The sequence below is a fragment of the Aplidium turbinatum genome, chromosome 3, assembly GCF_918807975.1.
Source record: "Aplidium turbinatum chromosome 3, kaAplTurb1.1, whole genome shotgun sequence".
In the NCBI taxonomy this organism is placed as follows: Eukaryota; Metazoa; Chordata; class Ascidiacea; order Aplousobranchia; family Polyclinidae; genus Aplidium; species Aplidium turbinatum.
Genome location: NC_137474.1, coordinates 16,562,000 through 16,582,973, shown reverse-complemented (window position 1 = coordinate 16,582,973; position 20,974 = coordinate 16,562,000). Strand labels below are relative to the sequence as shown.

The 20,974-nt window shown below is 38.8% G+C and overlaps 1 protein-coding gene across 1 annotated transcript; it reads right to left on the bottom strand.

Annotated features, from left to right (window-relative positions):
• Positions 1 to 6,979: 6,979 nt before the first annotated feature.
• On the bottom strand, positions 6,980 to 19,542 carry LOC145766588 (uncharacterized). The gene is made up of 5 exons (XM_082578306.1): positions 19,307 to 19,542; positions 18,099 to 18,232; positions 7,397 to 7,565; positions 7,066 to 7,222; positions 6,980 to 6,988 (listed from the first exon to the last, which is right to left on the bottom strand). Exons 1-5 carry the CDS (start codon positions 19,540 to 19,542, stop codon positions 6,980 to 6,982), a joined length of 705 nt encoding a protein of 234 aa, XP_082434432.1.
• Between the last annotated feature and the right edge of the window lie 1,432 nt (positions 19,543 to 20,974).

The following is a 20,974-nucleotide window of genomic DNA, read 5'->3' as shown; positions in this document are numbered from 1 at the left end:
CCCCTATAGCTACTTGCTGGATCCGCCCCTGCCTACATTTTGATCTGTAAAATACAGTGACACTCTTAACATTCGAATGTCATCTTCATGATAATCTACAACACCTACAGCCTATTAGGCTGTAGTAGATGCAAACGTCATCTAAAACTGCCATGCACTGGGATTAGGCTCCGCGTGTTGGTTTATTTCTATTTTTTGTTTGCTTAATATCTAGAATTATACCATTGTTGAAAATTTAGATAAACCATTCGTGTAGGAAGAAAAGAGAGCCCACTTTCTTATTCACCTCCAATCATACAATGACGTGTCTTAAGAATTCGCAGGTTTGTGCTCTTGAGATGATCTATTTTCTTTTTCCAGCAATAGTTCATTTAATTTCATCGCTTCAATTGCTTTATTGTACACATGTACCCATACTAACAAGGGCGCAAATTTTATAAACGTTTACTCAAGTTCAAATTCACAAAATACAGTGGAGTAGGCCTACTTAGACATTAGATGCAAGAAATACCAAGTCCTTCAAGTTGGTAGCACATATACAATATGTAGATCAGATGTTCTCGACCTTTTTGTCTTGTCGGATCCTTTTTGGTGCCTTCGAAGCGGTTGCAAACCCTCAAAAAATTTTTATTTGAAATTTTGGTCTCCAAATGAAAACAAACGTTTCATAAGTTTCGAAGGCACACTGAGAAGAATTTGCTAAACTCTCCATGTACTAAGACGATTGATGACATTGCCGAAGTTATTATGGGCTACATCTTGGCACACAGGCTTAAAAATTAGTAATTTAAATGCTAATTTGATGTTTTTCTATAAATCTTATCGAAAATGAACAGAATTTTTTCCACCTTAACAATTTCTATCCCTTTTTTATTCATATAATTAATATTTTGTTGTAACCACGGTCATGGCAAAACTGTCAGTGCTAATAAACTATAGATTGACGTTTGCATTTCAAAGTTAAGCATTGATCAACAATCTGAAGTCTCAAAAGAATTATGTTGAACATATGTACTATGTAGCCATACAATTTTGGTAAGAGGTGACGTTAGTCTACAGTTTATTAGCACTGACAGTTTTGCCATGACCGTGATTACAACAAAATATTAATTATATAAATGAAAAAGGGATAGAAATTGTTAAGGTGGAAAAAATTCTGTTCATTTTCAATAAGATTCAGTTCTGACAATAACAATCTATTCTTTGCCGTGTTTTTGGATCAAAACTTGTTATGCAGCAGTGTTTACACTTTTCTGCTGTTTGTTCGTTGCATTCATTCTAATTATCAGAAGGCATTTCTCATAAAGTAAGTATTTCATATGCACAGTGGCGTAGCCAGGAATTTTGAAAGGGGGGGTGGACAACCCAGCGGCGGGGGGTCTGGGGGGCCCCCCAGAACATTTTGAAAAATTGCTTTGAATTTGGTGCATTCTGAGAGCATTTTCAACAAAAATGTGGGTATGAATATTCCTGTAAATAGTGCTGTCCGGTGGCATAGCAAAAGGATAAGATCATGTTTTCTTCGGCATTTTTCGGAAATAAAGCTAAGTCTCTATGTTTTCTTGTTGCTAATTCCTGGCTGAGATGTTTGAATGTTTGGTATTGGCAAAACTCGCTCTTTTAATGCAGTTTTGTTTAAAATTAGGCATTTTTTTAGACTGAAAGCATCATTCTCAATATCGTGACGTCACACTCGTGCCAAAAGGGGAGGGGTTGTAATCCCCAACCCCCTTGGCTACGCCACTGCATCTGCACAACAAGCACATGCTTAAGCGACGGAATAACAGCATGAGATTATAATATTAATTGTTTTGTTGTGTTTTCCTTACATAAAGTTGATAATACACCAGTTTACTTTCATTTGCTAAAGAAAATACTGTTGGACAAACTAGAATTTTTGGTGAAACTGGAGATTAAATTAGAACTGCAATTAAAGTAAACAAGCTTTTACCAAACTAGGTTTAGTAAAAGTAATGAAATGGACGCTGATGTCTTTCAACCCCTGTTCTGGTTCCTCGGTGTTATTGAGAATGAAAAGTTATACAAGGATGCTTTATTTAGGATGCAACCAAACGATTAAACATAAAAAGTAAATAAAATCAATCAGGTTTGGAAATTTGTAAGGTTCCGAAACTGACTGATTTTATTTACTCACTAGATTAGAGTTACCGACATTTTGCTGCTCTAATTTCTCGAAGTAGACAACTGGAATTTTCAAGTTCTCCAAGTCTGCTCCATTAACTGTGCTAACTTGATATAAGCCAGATAATAATATTAGTCTGATTTCCCATATACAGTAGAATTTGCCTATAGTGACTTTGGCTATAGTGACACTTCGCCTATAGTGACACCTGTTGCAAAGTCCCGTTTGCATACGCAACAGTTGAGTAGAATTCGGCTACAGTGACACTTCGGTTATGGTGACACTTTTTCCGCGGTCCCTTCAGGTGTCACTATAGGCGAAATCTACTGTACCATAACTAAAAAATTTAAAAATACAGCAAAAATTCGTAAATTAAAACTACAACAACAAATAATCGATTAATTTGTTGATCATTATTTGCAGCTTCAAAGTTACAGCAAAATTACTTCTTTCCCGAAGTGATTAACAATATGCGGGAAAAGTATTGAAACAATCAACTTGAAAAAGTAATTTTCATACAAGACGTGATTATAACGCATCAAAAAGACAGCGGAAACCCAGTAATTAAAAGTTACATGATTTTTTACATTTCGGTTTTTCTTGCTTTTTTTTTTCAAAATTCAAAGCAAAAAAGCTAAAACTACGCAGTATTCAGGTGTACCGCATGAGGGAGGGAGGACTTAGGGCAATAACCCATCCAAAGTTTTAGAGCACGGGAGCACAAATAGCTTCATTAAATTGCGTGAGACAGAGGCGTTTGTTACATCTGTATCAAATCGGTAGAGTATTTGTAATCTGCAGGTCGTTGCAGCAAATAAGGATTATATACCAATCAGAAGACAACATTTAAATTAGCTGATTCCAGTCATTGAGGAAATTAAGTGAACGTTTTGCTGTAAGCAGCGTGGCTTAGCAGTTTGAGGGTTATGGAAGTAGTTATTTCGATGACGTGGGTGTGATTACCACCCCTGCCATTAGGCTACTCTTTTTTCTTCTGTAATTACCAAACAAAGTTCAAAGCAAGAATCAACTCTCTGGCTGAGTGCTAGAAGGGTCACAATGACTGCAGTCAGCTAGTTGATAGGGGAAATTGTCCTATGTTACCCTTTGCGGTCCACCTACATCCCTGGGATGATAAACAAAATTATGTAATGCGGTCCACCTACATCCCTGAGATGACTTTTGTGTACAGCGGCTTTTACAGGTCCACCTTCATCCTACGAATGTTAGAAAATTTGTTATCGGTTTTGGTACATTCTAGATGGTATTTATTAGGGTTATTCTCCAAACTTAGGTTAAATTGAAGTTAAGTTTGAACTGGAAAACAGTTGGTGAAACTGTGGTAGCCAGTTGGTTTCAAAGGGCGTATTGCCTTCAAAGCTTATAATTCCCAAACACCTACCAAATGGGGGCTACCCACTGAAGTAAAGCGTTTGCGATTGCAAAATTTACAGGTGAAAGCATACCGTCATCTACAAATATTCTAAGACTTGGATGGCAAGATAAACGCTTGATGCTGATGCTCAGCACCTGGCACAATGCGGACACTGCACCCCATCGTCGTTGGCAAAATGGAAGCAGGAAGATGTAGGCTAGACACTGCAAATATGGGTGCAGTTGATCGTTCTGATCATTACTGCGCATCATACTCTTTCACACGAAAAGCGTTGCGGTGGTGGAGAAAGCTATTTTTCTGGTTGATTGAAGTAGCCTATGCTCCCCTACGATTGAAGTAGCCTATGCTCCCCCCCGGGCTCCTCTACGTGGAAAAAATGTGATTTTGTGTTATTTTTTCTTTCTTTCAGCCTTTGGAGTTTCTGCAAAATTCTGTAGGCCTACAGTCCTACTTTATAAGTAGAGATGGTTGTTCGCGTTCGCGCCATAGACGCGAAAAAAAATTTGCACGGAGGCCCCCGATCTAAAAGTGCCCCTGGCACCCCATAAGCTAAAAAAATTAAAATTAAAAAAAACTTCGACAAAAAAAATTCACAAACGTAATCTACACATATAAAACTACCCAAAAATGCAAAAAAAAAAAATCGGACCTGTGGTGACCGAAACGGTAAAAAAAAGAGGACCGCAAAGGGTTTTAAAGCGTCTACCAGGTAAAACAGCCCATCTTTTGCAGAGACCTACAAATTACAAATACGCAGACCAGTGAGATAGCATATGTCGTAATTACACTGTGCAACACAAAAAAAACTTCAAAATCGCAAAAAGGTGTTTTGGAATATTTCTGGTGAGCTGAGCACGTATGTGAGCACCCTCCTGTTCCGGAGGCTCATTTACCTTACGCACTGTGTCAGATTTACTTGTGGGCTTTAGGCATAATTTGTTATGTTTTCGGGCTTGCTTAAGTTTTGCTTGCTCCTTTACCTGCACGAAAGGAAAGGCAACACTTTTAAGTTTTCTTCAGTTTAGTACCATGTTACATGCCACCGGGATGGTTGCGACTTACTCTATGTTCAATAATTTAGTTGTGTGAAAATCTATTTTTAATCCCAGTTCTGTAAACAAAGCAAAGGATAAAGATAATTTAGTGAGAGGGTCAAGTCTGCTAGAACGGGATAGAGAAACTTAATTAAACAAGCTCCCTAAACGTAGCATAAAGTGTTCTTCGACAGCCTTCAAGGACGCTCCATCTCCATTTTTATTATGATTAAGATTTTATTGTTTTGCAAAAATGTGTGTATTTGCCTTATCCTTATCGCTTTTGAACGTTCAGTGTCTTGACAATATGTTTCCTTTGTAAACTATTGTATGTTTAATGAGAACTTTTGTTTTGTTGAGATATAGGCTACCGGTAGGCTACTCAATATTATTGCACGGTTCTAAAGTCACTGCAAAAAGGAAACAAAGGAATTCAAATTCGTTTGGAAAAAGTGTGTTCAAAGAATTAGTGATAGTTTACAAAAACATAAACAAAAATTATGGTCATTGGTCATTCACAATAAAACAAAAAAACTTTCAACAATCGGCTTTCAACTGCAACATTCAACTTCAACCATCAACATCAAACTTCAATCAAACTGATTGATCTCAATAGATTAAAAACTCTAAGGTCATTCTCATTGCCATGCCAGTAGGCTACGGATCACCAGGGCCGTTAAGAGAACAATTTCGGCTCGAAACAGATGGGAAGTTCGGCTCCCACCAAACAAGAGACTACTAAACAAACCTATAGAATTCCAAGGAGTACGCGATGTTTTCTTCGTTCTTGGGCCACCTGAAAATTCCGGACCCTGAAATTATCCAGGACCCGGGTCCCAAAGTACCTCCCCCCCGTCGACGCCACTGCGGATCACTCAACTGACAACAGTTGGAGCGAACCTTTTACGTTATTCTTTCAAGCGGTAGCATGCAGGGAAGACAAAGAAAGTAACTAACTTGAAAAAGTGATTTTATACAAGACGTGGTTATTACCAAAAAAGTAGCTCAAAATAAAAGTTACATATTTGTTTGTATTTTTTTTGTTATTTTTTATGCTTAATATTTCTTGTTTTGTGTGTTTTTTTGTGTTTAAAGTTTTATTTTTTAAAAGCCAACTAACTACTGTACATTTATACAACTAAGCAGATAGTTTTAGCCGACATAATGATTCAAAAAATAACATAGCAATTGTAATGTACAGAACATACTTGTTGGCGAATATAACTTTGCTAATATCAGCGACTGCATTGAGGTGTGACGTCAAGCAACCCAAATAGCAAAATCCGTTATTTTTACATTGATTTAACGTCTGCAGACGTGGAATCAATGTAAAAATGGCGAATTTCTTTGTATGGAAATTACGGCAACTTGATTGATTAGTCTTCAGTATCTTTTACTTTATTTGTTTTAATGGTCCACTACCCAAATACATATTGTTATATACAGTAGTTGCAGCGTTGGAAACAAAAACAATGACCCTACAAATTCTGTTGCTACGATTACTACTATATCATATTATTGTAGTATACAATCAGTGGAAACTCGGCATACAGCACTGTACAAACTAAAGATATGGACTGGGGAGTTTCATCGTCAAGAGTTGTGCCATAAAGATAGAATATCAGATTTCGATGTTTAACGAAGATCCATGCCAAAAGCTATTTGAAAGACTTTTTTTACTTCTTTGAGGAAAAATCCTGAAAAAAAAACAATATAAATATTTTTGCAATCTCAAATAGGCTATTGCACATCACATCTTGTATATTCTTGTCTTATATTCTAGTCCATTAAATATCCAACTGCTGCCTTTCTACTTCAGCCCACTGCCAGTTCATCGGGTAGCAAGTACAGTGCTACCAGATAAGGAAATTCAGTAGTGGGAGTCTGACAACACCGCGGTTGATAGTTCGATCATCAGTGCTATTCAAGTTTATTTTTATGTGTTTAAGGACAATGCAACAGGGTGCAATGTTGGATCTGAAAAGAGTAATGCCAGATCAAGAAGACTAACCAGATTGGGGGGAATTTTTTTCTTGAGCTGAGGAAATCTCCTTAAACTTAACTGAACACAAACTTAAACTTGTGTGACTGTACAATATAATCTTTCTGCTGGTTAGTAGAAGCCGGCTGTGGCAAACGAAAAACTATTGTAGAATAAATAGTTTTTTGTCGTTTTTAACAATATTATTTTACTTGCACGAGAAATGAGGTAAAGTTTATGCAATCATAGGAACCCAAACAATAAGCTACCGGTACATTATTAAAAAATATTAATTAGAAAGTAAAACCAACAAGAAATTTGATTTCAGACTAACCTGAAACAGTGTCATCATGGCTTCACGTAATGCCAGTGGTGAGGGGTTGTCCATCCTTACGATGCCTACACGGGTCTCTCTACCTGATTCATCATCCCCACTTGCGGAAGAAGTGCACAGCCCCGACACAGGCTGTTCCCCAAACGACGACATGGTCATAGTCATTGGTCCTGGGACTGTGTTTGGTATATATGAGTAGTCTGGGGGTGGATCTACTGGCACAGTGCTCTCAGAGCGAAGACCGTTTCTGAAGAAAGAAGCCTTTTCAATTTCTTGGTTTTGCAAAACCAAATGATCCAGCAATTGGTTCAGAGTGGCTTGGCGGCCTTTTTGCCTGAAACAAAAACAACGAAACGTCAAACTGTGACACCATATGTAATTTTCATCGCCAATCTGCATTTTTTTTTATCTAAGTCAAGTTTTTCAACCAAAGTCAGCTGTTAAACTTATCCAAAGGTATTTTCTTGTCAATGGTTGTCAAAAATACTGAAATAAACAGTTTCAGCACCTAATGGCCTCGTGTATCTGTTCTCTCGGAAATTCCATTTCTTCAAGTTGATTAGACATGGTAGAAGAGTTCTGCTGGTTATTATCGTTTCGTTTCTCGAAACGACAATTGTGTGTATTGTTTACGCTTGGGACCGGCGTATTCTCAACACCTGTACAACCTTCAGTATCTGAAATCAATCAAAAAAGTTAACAGTCAATGTTAAGTCCCTTGCTTCACAGACATTGGTCACAGCGGTAAACCATAATCTCTTCTTGGGAAAATTTTAACATAAAGTTCCCGAATCCGTTCGTCTGTATATAATGACCGAAGAAACACACACTTGAACTTTTTTTCAAACAGTGTATTTCTGTAAAATTAGCCCGAGGCTATCGAAAACGAGGGGGGTGCAACGCCGTACACCACTGAAAACTGTCACTACAGAACAGATTACTTGGATAAAAGACGGAACTTTTGTCCAGCTAGCAAGCACTAAGCCAGGGGTTCTTAACAGGGGGTAAATTTACCCCCTGGGGGTAAATTTCACCTACAGAGGGGGTAAATTTACTGAATCAAATTAAAGTAAACTTCATTTTTTTGGTTATTAAAAAACTGGTAGTGTTGCACTCGATTTTGATTCAAAATTTATGCTTAGGCTAATGTAAGCTTTCGTCTTTTTCTTTTATCTCCACACAAGTAGACTACCAGTTTCATTTCAGCAGCTTATGTGTGCTACATTTTTGGAAAAAATGGATACTGGCAAACAGGAAAAAAATTGATAATTTCTTTCAACAAAATAATGTATCCTTGAATAATGTGGGTTCACTTTGCACAGACGGTGCCTCATCTATGCTCGGTGCTAAGTCTGGCTTCACAACTGTGGTGAAAGAACGCGCACCGAACATCATTTCTACTCACTGTGCCCTTCATCGACATGTACTGGCAAGTAAAACCGTCCAGAATATTTGAAAGCAGCAGTATTGAAGCATGTGGTTGAATGTGTGAATTTTATCTGGGCACATGCTCTTAATCATCGTCTTTTCAAAGTGGTTTGTAATCAGATGGGGTCAGAACACTCTGTTCTTTATCACACCGCAGTTCGGTGGCTCTCTATAGGGGTCTTGTTTTGTCTCAAGTTTTCGAACTATATGGTAAAATCGAAGTTTTTCTTCGAGAACGCAAATCCCGTTGAGTAAGCACTTTGGCGACAACAAATTTCTTGGTGTATTGGCTTACTTGACAGGCATTTTTTCAAGTTTGAACCAGCTCAATATGCAAATGCAAGGAAAAAGTGTTACCATTATAGATGTACATGATAAAATTCAGGGCTTTCAGACAAAATTAGATCTGTGGAGTAGAAGAGTTCAAAAAGGAATTTACACAAATTCTCCAACATTTGATGATTAAAAAGTCAGTAGAAGTCGCAACGAGATTTCTGACCTCGAAGTCGAAATATGCCAGCACCTTCCCGCCTTAAAAAAGAACTTTAGTTTGACGGTTACTTCGAAGGTGAAAGTTTTAACAGTAGGCTACTGCTCTTTGGATAACTCATCCCTTCGAAGCCAAGTTAGAAAGTATTGCTGACGATGATCTTTGCAAAGATGAATTGATTGATCTTCAATGTTCAACAACGCTTTGTTCCAAATTCTTATCGTGCAATGGGGACTTTTCCAAGTTTTGGTGAGGATTAGTTGAAGAGTTTCCTACGCTGACTAATCGTGCATTTGAAGTTATTATACCTTTTCCAACTACTTATCTGTGTGAAGCAGGGTTCTCTTCATTGTTAACTATTAAAACAAAACATCGATCTCGCTTTGTTCCCAAAGACGACATGCGAGTAGCTCTTTCAACGACTGTTCCAAGAATCTCCAAAAGTGTTCGTGGAAAGCAAACACAAAAGTCATTCGAGTAGACATTATTTTTCACAGGACCCCGTCAAGATAAATCCAGACAAAAAAAGATGTTTTGCATTTCTTCGCATGGTTGACTGGACACGATGACATCACAAGGGGCCACCAAAACGGTGGGGGGTAAATTTTACTTTTTTTATTCGGCAAGGGGTAAACGAGACAAAAAAGGTTAAGAACCCCTGCACTAAGCCAACAGTTAAATGTGCGACTAACTCTCAAACAATCATTTTACGAATGACCAGAATAGATAGCAATATCTCAAATTCACGTATGCAGTACTGTGACGCAATAATGAAAGACAATTATGAAGTCATTCCAACAGGTGTTTAAAGCTGATGTAATATTTCCTGTTTAAACAGGCCCAAACAGGCCCAAACAGGTTTGACACAATTCTTATGAACGCTGGTGCAATTTTGGCACATTTTCTAGCAACTTCCATGACGTAATATTCAGTAGACTTGAACGGTTTTTATATGACGTTTGATTAGGTGAACCATTGTCTGGAACATAGCGGCCCCTAGTTATGACAGTCTGACATGGCATAACTAAAAAAGAATTGACGACAATTGTGAGCCAATGAATAAAAACACATGATACACTAATTGTTTGAATCACTCACGTTTAAGTTAATACGCAAATACAAAGGGCATGCAAAGAATGAACAGCAATAAGAATAAACACGACAATACATGAAATTGGTACCATAGGTACACGCTAAAATGACGCTATATACAATGGTTGCGCTAATAACCGACTGTTCCGGGCTCAGACAAAGGTCGACCACCGCAGACAAAACCAGGCTCAAACCCTAACACTTAGGTGTTCTTTACGGGGGCGAGGCACGAAATATCCCTCAACACGTAGTCTACTTTCACTTTCCCCGTACTCTCATCATAGTTGCAGACGGCAACTTTGGCTCTACGAACCACAGGCTTCCCTTTCCTAATTTGTGGAACTACCTCATGCACCCTCCCAAGTTGATACTTCCCACGTTTACCAATGTCTTGGAGAGAACCTACCACTACAAGTTGACCAGGCTCCAAATTCTCGGCCATTTTTAGCCATTTTTTCCGGCCCTGAAGACCTGGCAAGTAAAAATCGATCCATTTACTCCAAAACTGCTGAGAAAGTGACAAATTGAACCGATAATCCCTTCTTAATTGGTCACGATCATGTGGTTGCCCAACAGCACAGTATGGGTCTAAGTATGGGGTCAAAAGTGAGGCAGGGGTGATGACAGTAAAATCCCTAGGGTCGTCACTCAAAGGTACCAAAGGGCGTTCGTTCACGATCCGAACGGCACTGCCTGTGTACGTAAGCAGTTCAATAAAATTGGGCTTACGAATTGAAGAGTCCAAAATGTGAAAAAAGTACTTGGTCATATCGGCCACGAAACCAAATCTGCCAAGCCGCAATCTAGCCAAGAGATCTGCCAGAGAGTTTAACAAATCAGGACACGAAAACATTACATCATTAACACAAGTTCCTCGAAATTCAGACTTGCCATCGTAAACAATGCGCTTTTTTAATTGTGACGTCACAAAGTATGGTAAATACCATTCAAATCCCTTGACATTTCCTGCTTCACCAGCACGCTCAATATAGCCATTAGATTTAAGATCTTTCATGGTGTCAGTAAGGAAATCACGAAGTTCAGGTTGTTTTAAAGCCTTCTTTCTTAAAGCAGCAGCTCTATCTGACGCCAACACAAAATTGTTAGGTAGATCAATATCTTCCTTCAACGGAACAGGTATCTCAAATCGACCATCTTTCAACTCAATATTCGGTTCGACAAGTTCTCTAGCCAAAATATCATTGCGAGACAATTCACAGGTTTCATTTTGCAAAGTCAAATCCTGAATGACTTTATTCAGGTCTGCTATTTCCATATCGCGAGACTCAATTTTACGCTGAAAGCCAGAGATGACATCCGACTCTGAAGACGTCTGCACTCTGCACACTTTAGCAACGCTTTCAACTAAGGGTGACTTACCACCACAAGCCAACCAACCGAGAGGAGTGAGTAAAGCATGCGGTTCACTGCGATTTTCACCAACACGTTCTTCTTTTGCCCACATCAAATAAGCGTTGTCGTTTCCAATCAGTACATCTACAGTACTACAATCATTCAAATGAAACATATTCACGTCATGAAAATGACGGAAACTACTTAAATCCTGCTTATGTGGTAAAGTCTTAACATCGTCAGCCCAAGCTGGGTTAACCACCGAAATTATATCACAAAACAGTTCATTCGTCTCTAACGACTGAATGTTGAGTTTAACAAGGTCAGCACAAGTAGGTTTCTGACCAGCCAGAGTATCCATTTTAAACGACGCTTTATCATACGGTTTAAGACCAAGTTCGCACACCAAGTCACTCGAAACAAAGGTCAACTGCGAACCAGGATCATGCTGACAATACACCAACTTCGATTTGCCAGTCATTGGATTCAAAACACGAGCAGCAGTAACGCGGTTAAAGGCTGCTTTAACATTTCCAATCTTAACATTACGGACAGGAACTCTGGCACCAGAATCATCTTTACCGATCAAATCCAGAGAATCACGTGACGTCACATAAAAATCATGCAGAAGAAAATAGTGTTTCCTATCGTTGGTAGGTCCACACTTACGACAGTTATTTGCATGATTACAGTCTCTAACCATATGCTGGCGCAAACAATTCAAGCATTTGCCAGCTTTCACAATGACATCTCTCCGATCTTTAGGTGTCAAGCGCAAAAAATCTTTACAATTAGACAAAAAATGATATTCAACTTGACCACGTGACGAACAACAAATACATGCCGGCAGGTCTTTTCGTCTAGCCTCACCACCGCGCGGTGCGCCAACAGCAGTCGAGTACTGCGAACTTCCTGACATGACATTATCATGGGGTTTTACAGACGTCTGCCTAACCGGACATGAAGGCAATTTTCCTTTGCCAAACTTTTTAAAATGCTGCGACTCCCCAGAATCGCCCATTAGCATAATGCTAAAATCAGTCGACTTACGCGTTTCTTCTCGAACTACAAATTCAAACAAACTCTGAAAAGTAGGGTCCTCAGTGCTACCATACTGATCACCTAAAAAGTCAAGATAACGCTGCTTAGCGTCAAACGGGAGTCGCTTAGCCAAATCCAAAACAAAACGTCCTTCTAATTTATCACGCTGACCATAAGCTTTCGCGTAAAGCAAACACTGCGACAATTCATCTTTAAACTCTTTCAAATCACTGGAAGAGATAGAAGTCAATTTGCTACCATAGCGATACTTTCTAATTTCTGGTTCTGCGAAAAGACCTCCACGAACTCCAAAACGTTGGGACAAGCGAGCTAACGACATTTCTATCCTGTCTTCCTTTGACAAGCCAGGAGTGTCGGAAACCAAATTAGCAATCGTTTGTGCAGCTGTTCTAACACAAGCTGCTTGCAACAAAGTCAAACGAGTTCCCTTAAAGGGCGAAGCTGCCATCAAGGCCATAACACGATTTTTAAAGAAGACAAATGGCATATTATTACCATCGTAACCAATCAAGGCCGCCTTATCGAAGAACGTCCTACTATTTTGGTATTCAAAAAAGCAATCCTGCTGTTGAGAACTCGATTTAGCGGGAGAAGACAAGCTATATCCCTTAAGGGGGTGAGTGGGCTCAGTCACATGCACAGCCTGATCACGATCCTCAAACACGTTAAAATCAGGAGACACGATACGCCTCTCACAACCACCCAAATTACGTGTAGCTGGGCGATCAGCAACTAGCGGCGCAGAAAACTTTGAAGGGGGCAAAGCATTACTGCTAATGGCGGCCCCGTGACCTGTACGCTCTGGGGGAGGAGTTCGGTTGTAATTTGCAGACCTTGGCTCTACAGCCTTCGGAAGACCCTTAGCCGCGGCCCCGAGACCTCCTGAAACAGCTGGAAAACATGTGGATTGTACAGGTCCACTTACAGATTGAACAGGCGTCTGGAAAAGGTTAGGTAAATTAAACTGCGATTGATGTTCACTTCTGGAATGCCTAGAAGAGCCCTTCCTAGAGCTACGCCGGGAGCCCAACTCAGAACGATATTCAGCTAAAGCTACCTCCTTACGTTGTTCAGCCCTCAACTGTGCGTCTTTGAGTGCGAACTCAGCAGCTCTCGCTTCGGCTTTCGCGGCAGCCTCAGCTCGAATGGCCTCAGTTCTCGCGGCGGCCTCAGCAGCTCTCGCTTCGGCCTCAACTCGTATGGTCTCAGCTCTCGCTATGGCCTCGGCTTGGATCTGGAGCTCCTCTCGTCTTAGCTGTAGGTTAATTTGTGCAACTATCCGAGACGAGCTCTCAGACATCCTAGTGCTTACATTTGAGGCGCTATCCTCAGGATGTATGTCAGCATCCAACCTATCTGACAACTCACTTTCTTTTTGTTCGAAGTTATTTTTTAACGAGTTAAATTCGGGATCTACCCTATCACGAAGTTCTGCTAAGATTGCAGAGTTAAAAATTTTACTCAAGAGAGCATGGAAATGCCGTAATTCCTCTTCTAAAGTAGATAAGTTAGATCGAAAAATTAACAGTTCCTGCTTATCACTCAAAGAACCTAGGGCCACAGAAAGTTTCCCAATTTGAGTCAAAATATCCCGTCTAAGATGCCGGGCCTCTCGAACTGACTTAGCCTCATCGTTAATGGGTCCCTCCCCAGAATGGCCTGCCCGACCGCAAAGAACATCATCAGGCTTAAACTCAGTCGAGTCGACGGCGGTCGAGTCCCTGTCACCACCGAGTGTAGACATATTAAATGTTAGGGCTAAATTTAACAATTAAAAAATTAAGTTACACAAACACACAAAATTACAGTAGTTATAAAAAACTTAACTGCAAAGACCGTAAAAATACAAAAAAGAATTTAAATGCACGATACCGTAGCTGTACGAGTATGTGAAGTCCAAACGTCCACAAAACTTGCTTGGATTCTTCCACTTGAATCTTCAAGCACAGATGGATTGCCTTTAATCTTCTTTCTTGCCAATAAATGTCAAAGTTATTTTTCTTCTGTACCAAACTGAGAAGAAATGTCTTTACTTTTTAGCTTAAAGTTCTTCAGTTGCCTACCGAGAAGAAATGTCTTTAATTTTCTTTGCTTCTTTAGACTACCAACCAATAAGATCTTCTTTTATTATTTCTTTGCTTCTAAATGCTTCTTAGCCTACCAACTAACAAACTTCGTCTTTTATTTTTTTGCTTCTAAGTGCTTCTGTGCCAAACACTAGACAGAGAATCGTCTTTTATTTTTTATGGTCACAGCGGTAAACCATAATCTCTTCTTGGGAAAATTTTAACATAAAGTTCCCGAATCCGTTCGTCTGTATATAATGACCGAAGAAACACACACTTGAACTTCTTTTCAAACAGTGTATTTCTGTAAAATTAGCCCGAGGCTATCGAAAACGAGGGGGGTGCAACGCCGTACACCACTGAAAACTGTCACTACAGAACAGATTACTTGGATAAAAGACGGAACTTTTGTCCAGCTAGCAAGCACTAAGCCAACAGTTAAATGTGCGACTAACTCTCAAACAATCATTTTACGAATGACCAGAATAGATAGCAATATCTCAAATTCACGTATGCAGTACTGTGACGCAATAATGAAAGACAATTATGAAGTCATTCCAACAGGTGTTTAAAGCTGATGTAATATTTCCTGTTTAAACAGGCCCAAACAGGCCCAAACAGGTTTGACACAATTCTTATGAACGCTGGTGCAATTTTGGCACATTTTCTAGCAACTTCCATGACGTCATATTCAGTAGACTTGAACGGTTTTTATATGACGTTTGATTAGGTGAACCATTGTCTGGAACAGACATGTCGCAACAAAATAGTGTAGGCTTATTAAACACTAAAGTTGGATGCGCCAATAGCAAATATTTCAAGGTTATTTTGCACCCTAGACAAGCTTCAGTTGTTGCGCTCCATTGCACCACATTGCATGTTAATTAGTGAGCAATAAATAGGCTATTATGAATTTTGCGGGAATTTGCGTAAACTTTTAAATTAATGTAGATTACTTTAAAACCTCATGTTTATAGCTTGCAAATTTTACTACCAATTTTGCCTAGTCGAACGAGAAGCGTTATCAAACATTAGAGATGTTGTAGCTAAGTCATCCAGACAGACCTGATGCATTGCAGTACAAACGTTTTGACACGAGTTTCAGCATCGAAAAATTTTGCTCAGGGCTTGTTGTAAATACCGGAAGCACCAGAAACTTAGAATTCGTAAAGCAATTAAAACATTTCAGACATTGTTTTGCTGCACAAGAAACCACAGCAAACCGTGACGAATGATAAATTTAGGAAGTCTTCCAGGGATGCTATTAATCACAGCTTTTTCAATTTTATATCGGTTGGAACCACTTTTATAAGAATAAGTCTTAAGCTTTTTTTGCTGCAGTTCATAAAACTCATTTACGTTTTGCTGAAATGAATTTCACGGTTCAGTAACGATCTCATTTCGCTTTAAATTCTTTTGCAATTCTCCCGTAAGCAATGACTTTGCGGTCCCAATTGTTCAATTTATTCTCGCCCCAAATTTGGGCCGCAGCAGGTAGAGAACCATTGACTGAAAATCTTGATACGGATACCGCCTGAGAAATGTCACTCGAAACTACCCTACCATTGATTGAAGCTGAGAAATAATATTGCAAAATTTTTGCGTAATGTAGAAAACGTTTCAAAATTGAAACGTTTTGAAGCATGCTATTGGGTACGTTTGCACAACCCAAAGAAAAAGATTCAAGACACTTAAAATTTGACTTTGCATTTACAAGTCGGATAATTAGAGTATAGTGTAGCATTCGAAACACAAAACATTTTTATTTAAATAAAAACAATTTCAAAAAATTTACGAAACTCGCACAAGAAAACGCAAGTTCTGCACGCCTTTGAAAGCTGCACCCTAGGGGTGTGCCTATAGTTCGCCTAATGGACGTGCCGGCCCTGCTTATATTTAATATGAATATGATCCTGGTCTTTAAAAATTATGAATAGTAGTTAGAAATAATAGTTGTATGCTCGAAAAACTTTAAATTTAAAAGTTGTGCTGACCACTCCAATATAGATCTTAGCTCGCTTTTTTATTATATATTGCGTGCTTCATGCTCCATGCTTTACCATGGGAGAAATGCAGTCAGTCAAGAAAGTAACAATTTCTACGGTTTGCCTTCACAAAACTCTGAAGTTGTTTGAAAATATTTGGCTAAGTCTAGTTAACCCTTTAAGGGATATAATATTTCTAAGAAAGTTTTTTTCCAAATAAATATGTTTTGTAGTTTAAAATGGCACCTTAAATTGAATTTAAGAATTTTTTTTTAAATTTGTTTGTTTGTTTATTATAAAACGGTATGGTACATATGTGTACCATTGTCCCTTAGGGGAAATTTTATTGATAACTCTTTTGATTATAGTTGCTTCATATGAGGAGCCCTATTGTTTTTCATAAGCACTTTCGCTTTACAGTCTTGTGATTTTAAAGATTTTACCCACACGACTATTCAATGTTAGGTATTTAGGGGGTCAACCCAGCCCCAAATTCACCCCCTTTTTTATGAAAATGTTGTTTCCACGCAATATAACTTGATGATGGAAACAGAAATTACCACAATCATACAGAACCAACTTCCAAGTGTAATGGCGACAGTTCAGTAAAGTTAGTTACACTCATGGTACAATGAGGAGCGACTTCTACCATTTACATAGCACAGGTGGACATTACACTCAACACATATAGGGGGTCAACTCAGCCCCATATTCACCCTTTTTATTATAAAAGTGTTGTTTCCATGCAAAATAACATGATGATGGAAACCAGAAATTCCCACATTCATACAAAAACATCTTCCAAGTAAAATGGTGACAGTTCAGTACAGTTAGCCACACTCATGGTACAATGAGAAGCAATTTCTACCATTTACATAGCACAGGTGGACATTACACTCAATACATATATGGCTTGTTCTGTTTTGGAGTGTTTTTCTGGTGCAATGTTTGCATATATGTACAATTGTACATAGGCTATTAACATTTGATGATATTAAAGAGCTACGAATCAGCAACAACACGAAAACACACTGCCTACAGGCACCTCAATAAGATCTGAAAAGTTATCTGATATTTCCCCTAAGGGACAATGGTACACATATGTACCATAAAATTTATATGATTTTTTTCAATACTAAAATACTTTCAACAATGGTAAAAACGTTTATATATTACAATACAACAACTATCCTTTATGTTTCTGAATGAAATAGAGCAAACTGCTGCTTGTTGTTTCCACAAACATACCGTGAACAGACGTCACCGTGGTACTGCGCTAACTGCTCAAAAACCGACCTTTGAAATGTGTGAAAAATCATCCAGAGTTTCGAAATTCTAATTTTATATTGAACAATCATTGTAGCAGAATACCATAAAAACGTAAAATTAACAAAAAAATGTTTATTTTAGTTGCGTAAGCCCAAAACTTTTATGGTACACATATGTACCATTGTCCCTGAAAGGGTTAAACACTTTACGACTGGGACTAACGATGCATGGTAAGGGTTGATCGCAAGCATTGGGTAACAAATCATAAGTTAGAATTTAAAATCAGACACCCATAAAGATTCAAAAGTATGAGCATTTGTTGAAAAACTTAAAAACTAAACTATAGAGAGTTTCGATGCATTTTTCTAAATGTGTAGGGACAATGGTTGTAAGTTATTGAGTTACTTTATAATAGGCAAATTCGTAATTTTTTTTTACTTTTTTGTGCAAAGATGTTTTTCTTACCAGAAACCAGACAAAACAATAAACCTTTTCTTGAAGTACTTGCTGCAGTGTAATATGAGGAACTTTCGGTTTCACTATCCACTGGATCATTCGCTCTGAGAGCAGAAAGAGATGAATTCTCTCTTGTGTCTCGCCTGTGAAAACATACGTCACAGTTGTAGTTTATGGTCTCGACTAGGTGAATTCGCCTTTTACCTTGTGCCTTTTTTCTGTTTGTGTTGTGAATATTATGGCCGTGCTAGCTTGACATAGGCTATACTTGTCCTACATTAAAAATTATTCAGGCACGTTTTAAACCTTTCAAGGTTTTGCCATATCTTACTGTTGTTTGACGTGCTGGTATATAAATTGTTGTAGCTCGTAGTGCTACCACTTTTTTGTTCCAAACACCTTAATGGTGAAAGATAAAATAATATGATGAGCATGGTCCAAATCAGGTTGTGGTAGTTTGGACACCTTCTGAGAAAACATGGAATCACGTTATACTGAACTACTCCAGAATGTTCAGGTATAAGGCGCAGTAGACGGCCGAAGAGAATGTTGTGAGATTGAGTGGGCAACGACATTACGCTGTTAAATGCAATCTACAGTGATTGCTTCACAAATCTAAATGGATTAGTAAGATCAGGGCGTTGAGAGGATAATTACGGTCCGGTACCAATGAGATCCTCGACCTCAAATCAAGACGCATCCAAAAAAACACAATTCTATTTAAAGAATATGGGGTCGTTTTTACAAGGTTCTGCACCCCTTGGAAAGGTTAAAAGCTTCTAAAGCCATCCTGGGTCTGGGTCCAAAAGTATCCCCTGGACCTTCCTGTCAACGCTACTGAATAAAATTCAATGTGCGATACAGAATAAGATAAATGTTTAAGGCTTAAAATGTTTGTTTTCTGTAAGTTTTTTAAGCTAGCCTACTACACTATTCACCATCAGTGATTCACAATGGCACAATACCTTGCATTATGATTTATTCTATGCATGGAGGAAAATCTGAATGCAGGATGATTTTTTTTCTTGATGCTGGCGATCCTACGATCGCAAATGGAGAGATCTTACAAGAGGAAAGATACTTGGCTACTTAAGCACCTCCAGCTTTTGTGGTGGGTAATATGAAAGAAGTTTACACAGACTGATTTATTCAATAACCCACATTTTTATTTACTTAACACAAAAACATTCACACGTTAAAAGTATTTCAAATTTTACCTCTGGCTAATGTTTAGTCTTCCCAAATCGGAAGAAGAATCGCTCCACAAAGAAGAGGTTTGTAATCCGGACGTTGAGGCATCGCTCGCACGTTGTGCTTTTAAACTTAAGTGATCTTCAAGAGGAGCATCACTTCTTCTCGGAGGTCTACAAGGTACACGATCACTCCTCCTAGGAGGTCTAGAAGGTGCAACATCACTCCTTTTCGGAGGTCTAGAAAGTGCAGCATCACTCATTCTTGGAGGTCTAGAAGGTGCAGCATCTACTCTTTGCTGGTTGCGAACGTCAGACCTCAAGTTTTTGTTGTTTTTCCATTTTGAGTTCAATGTGTCACCTTTGTCCTGAGACTAGAGACAAACACAACATGACATTACCATGGTTCTATAAACTTTACGCTTTCTAAAACAGGAGGCTTAAGTTTGTTGTTACGACTACTGTTTTTAATATGTTATTATCGCTAATTCAGAGGTAATTCAATAAGTTTAGATAGGATGGCTCAACGTACAAGGCGTTGTCTTTCCAACAGTGCAAACCTGGTTTGGCTCCCGGCGCTGGTTGTTGATAGACGATCACTTCTACACGGGGTAATGCAAATTGGGTGGGCGTAATTGCTGAAAGACGGTCGAGAGAAATGAACTGGCTACTCTACTCTCGTTAGTGCCGAAGACCCAGAGTGATGATAACTTTATTGTCTCATTCCCCAGAGCTCAGTAACTGAGTACCGGACCACATCGCTAATTGCTGCCTCAGCTTTCACCAATAGTGCTAGTAAAAAGTAATAGAATTAGTATATTTTTAAATGCTTTGTTAGCACCACAGCCACCTGTTTGGTCGCACTTGAAGTTGACGATTCTTCAGAATTCTCAAATAAGATCGGGTCACCTAAAATAGGTTGGTTTCTGATTTCCGTTCCCAGTACCAGCGCACAACTACGAGAGTGCCATTTCTTTAATCTGGGATTGTCAAGAGTAGACCAGTCTCCCTTGGTTGCTTGGCAGCTGAAGAAGAATAAAAGTTTTATGTCACCATTGTAATTAGATTTTGAAGACATGTAGGCTAGGTTTACAGAAGCTCGTTTGATAATTAGCATGCACCAGCTGAAATAACCTTGTTTACCACGTGGGCTAAGCTTATCTCTTGAAATGACTTTGTTCACCGCTATAGAAGTAGGCTACATGTACCGTAAGTTGACTTCCACTGGCCCATAATACTCTTTCATTAATTTTCAAATTGAGCTTTACGAGTAGTCGAGTACCGTAGTCGACGTCTACGACGCACTAAGACGTACAACGACGACTACGTCTACGACGTAAAAGACGTAATGAATTTTCCGAAACAAACTCCTGCTGACAAATATCACTTATTGACGCATCCCACATCGTCATACTTACCTGAAGCACTTCAATCGGTTTTTGTACCCTGTAAAATAGAACCCGTGCCTTGCGAGTTGGCAAGGATCTGGATGTCGGTTTTCTAGGGCACGTGTTAGGAACGTGTTTAACCTGTACGTCTCTTTTTTCACATTTTCAAAAGATGTTTGTTTTTGATGCTGACCTAGAAATTATGTTTAAACTTTAATTGAATCAAGGTTATTGTAGCGTTGTAACGGCACCATTGCCTTGCAGTCATTTCAAATTGGTGCGGGCTAAAAGCAAACTGAATAGTCAC

Coding starts and splice junctions, on each gene's coding strand:
- LOC145766588 (XM_082578306.1), bottom strand. CDS start 19,542: ATGAGTGATGCTGCACTTTCTAGACCTCCGAAAAGGAGTGATGTTGCA. Junction 18,233..19,306: donor AGACTAAACATTAGCCAGAG/GTAAAATTTGAA, acceptor ATGTTTTCACAG/GCGAGACACAAGAGAGAATT. Junction 7,566..18,098: donor ATTGTTTTGTCTGGTTTCTG/GTAAGAAAAACA, acceptor GATTGATTTCAG/ATACTGAAGGTTGTACAGGT.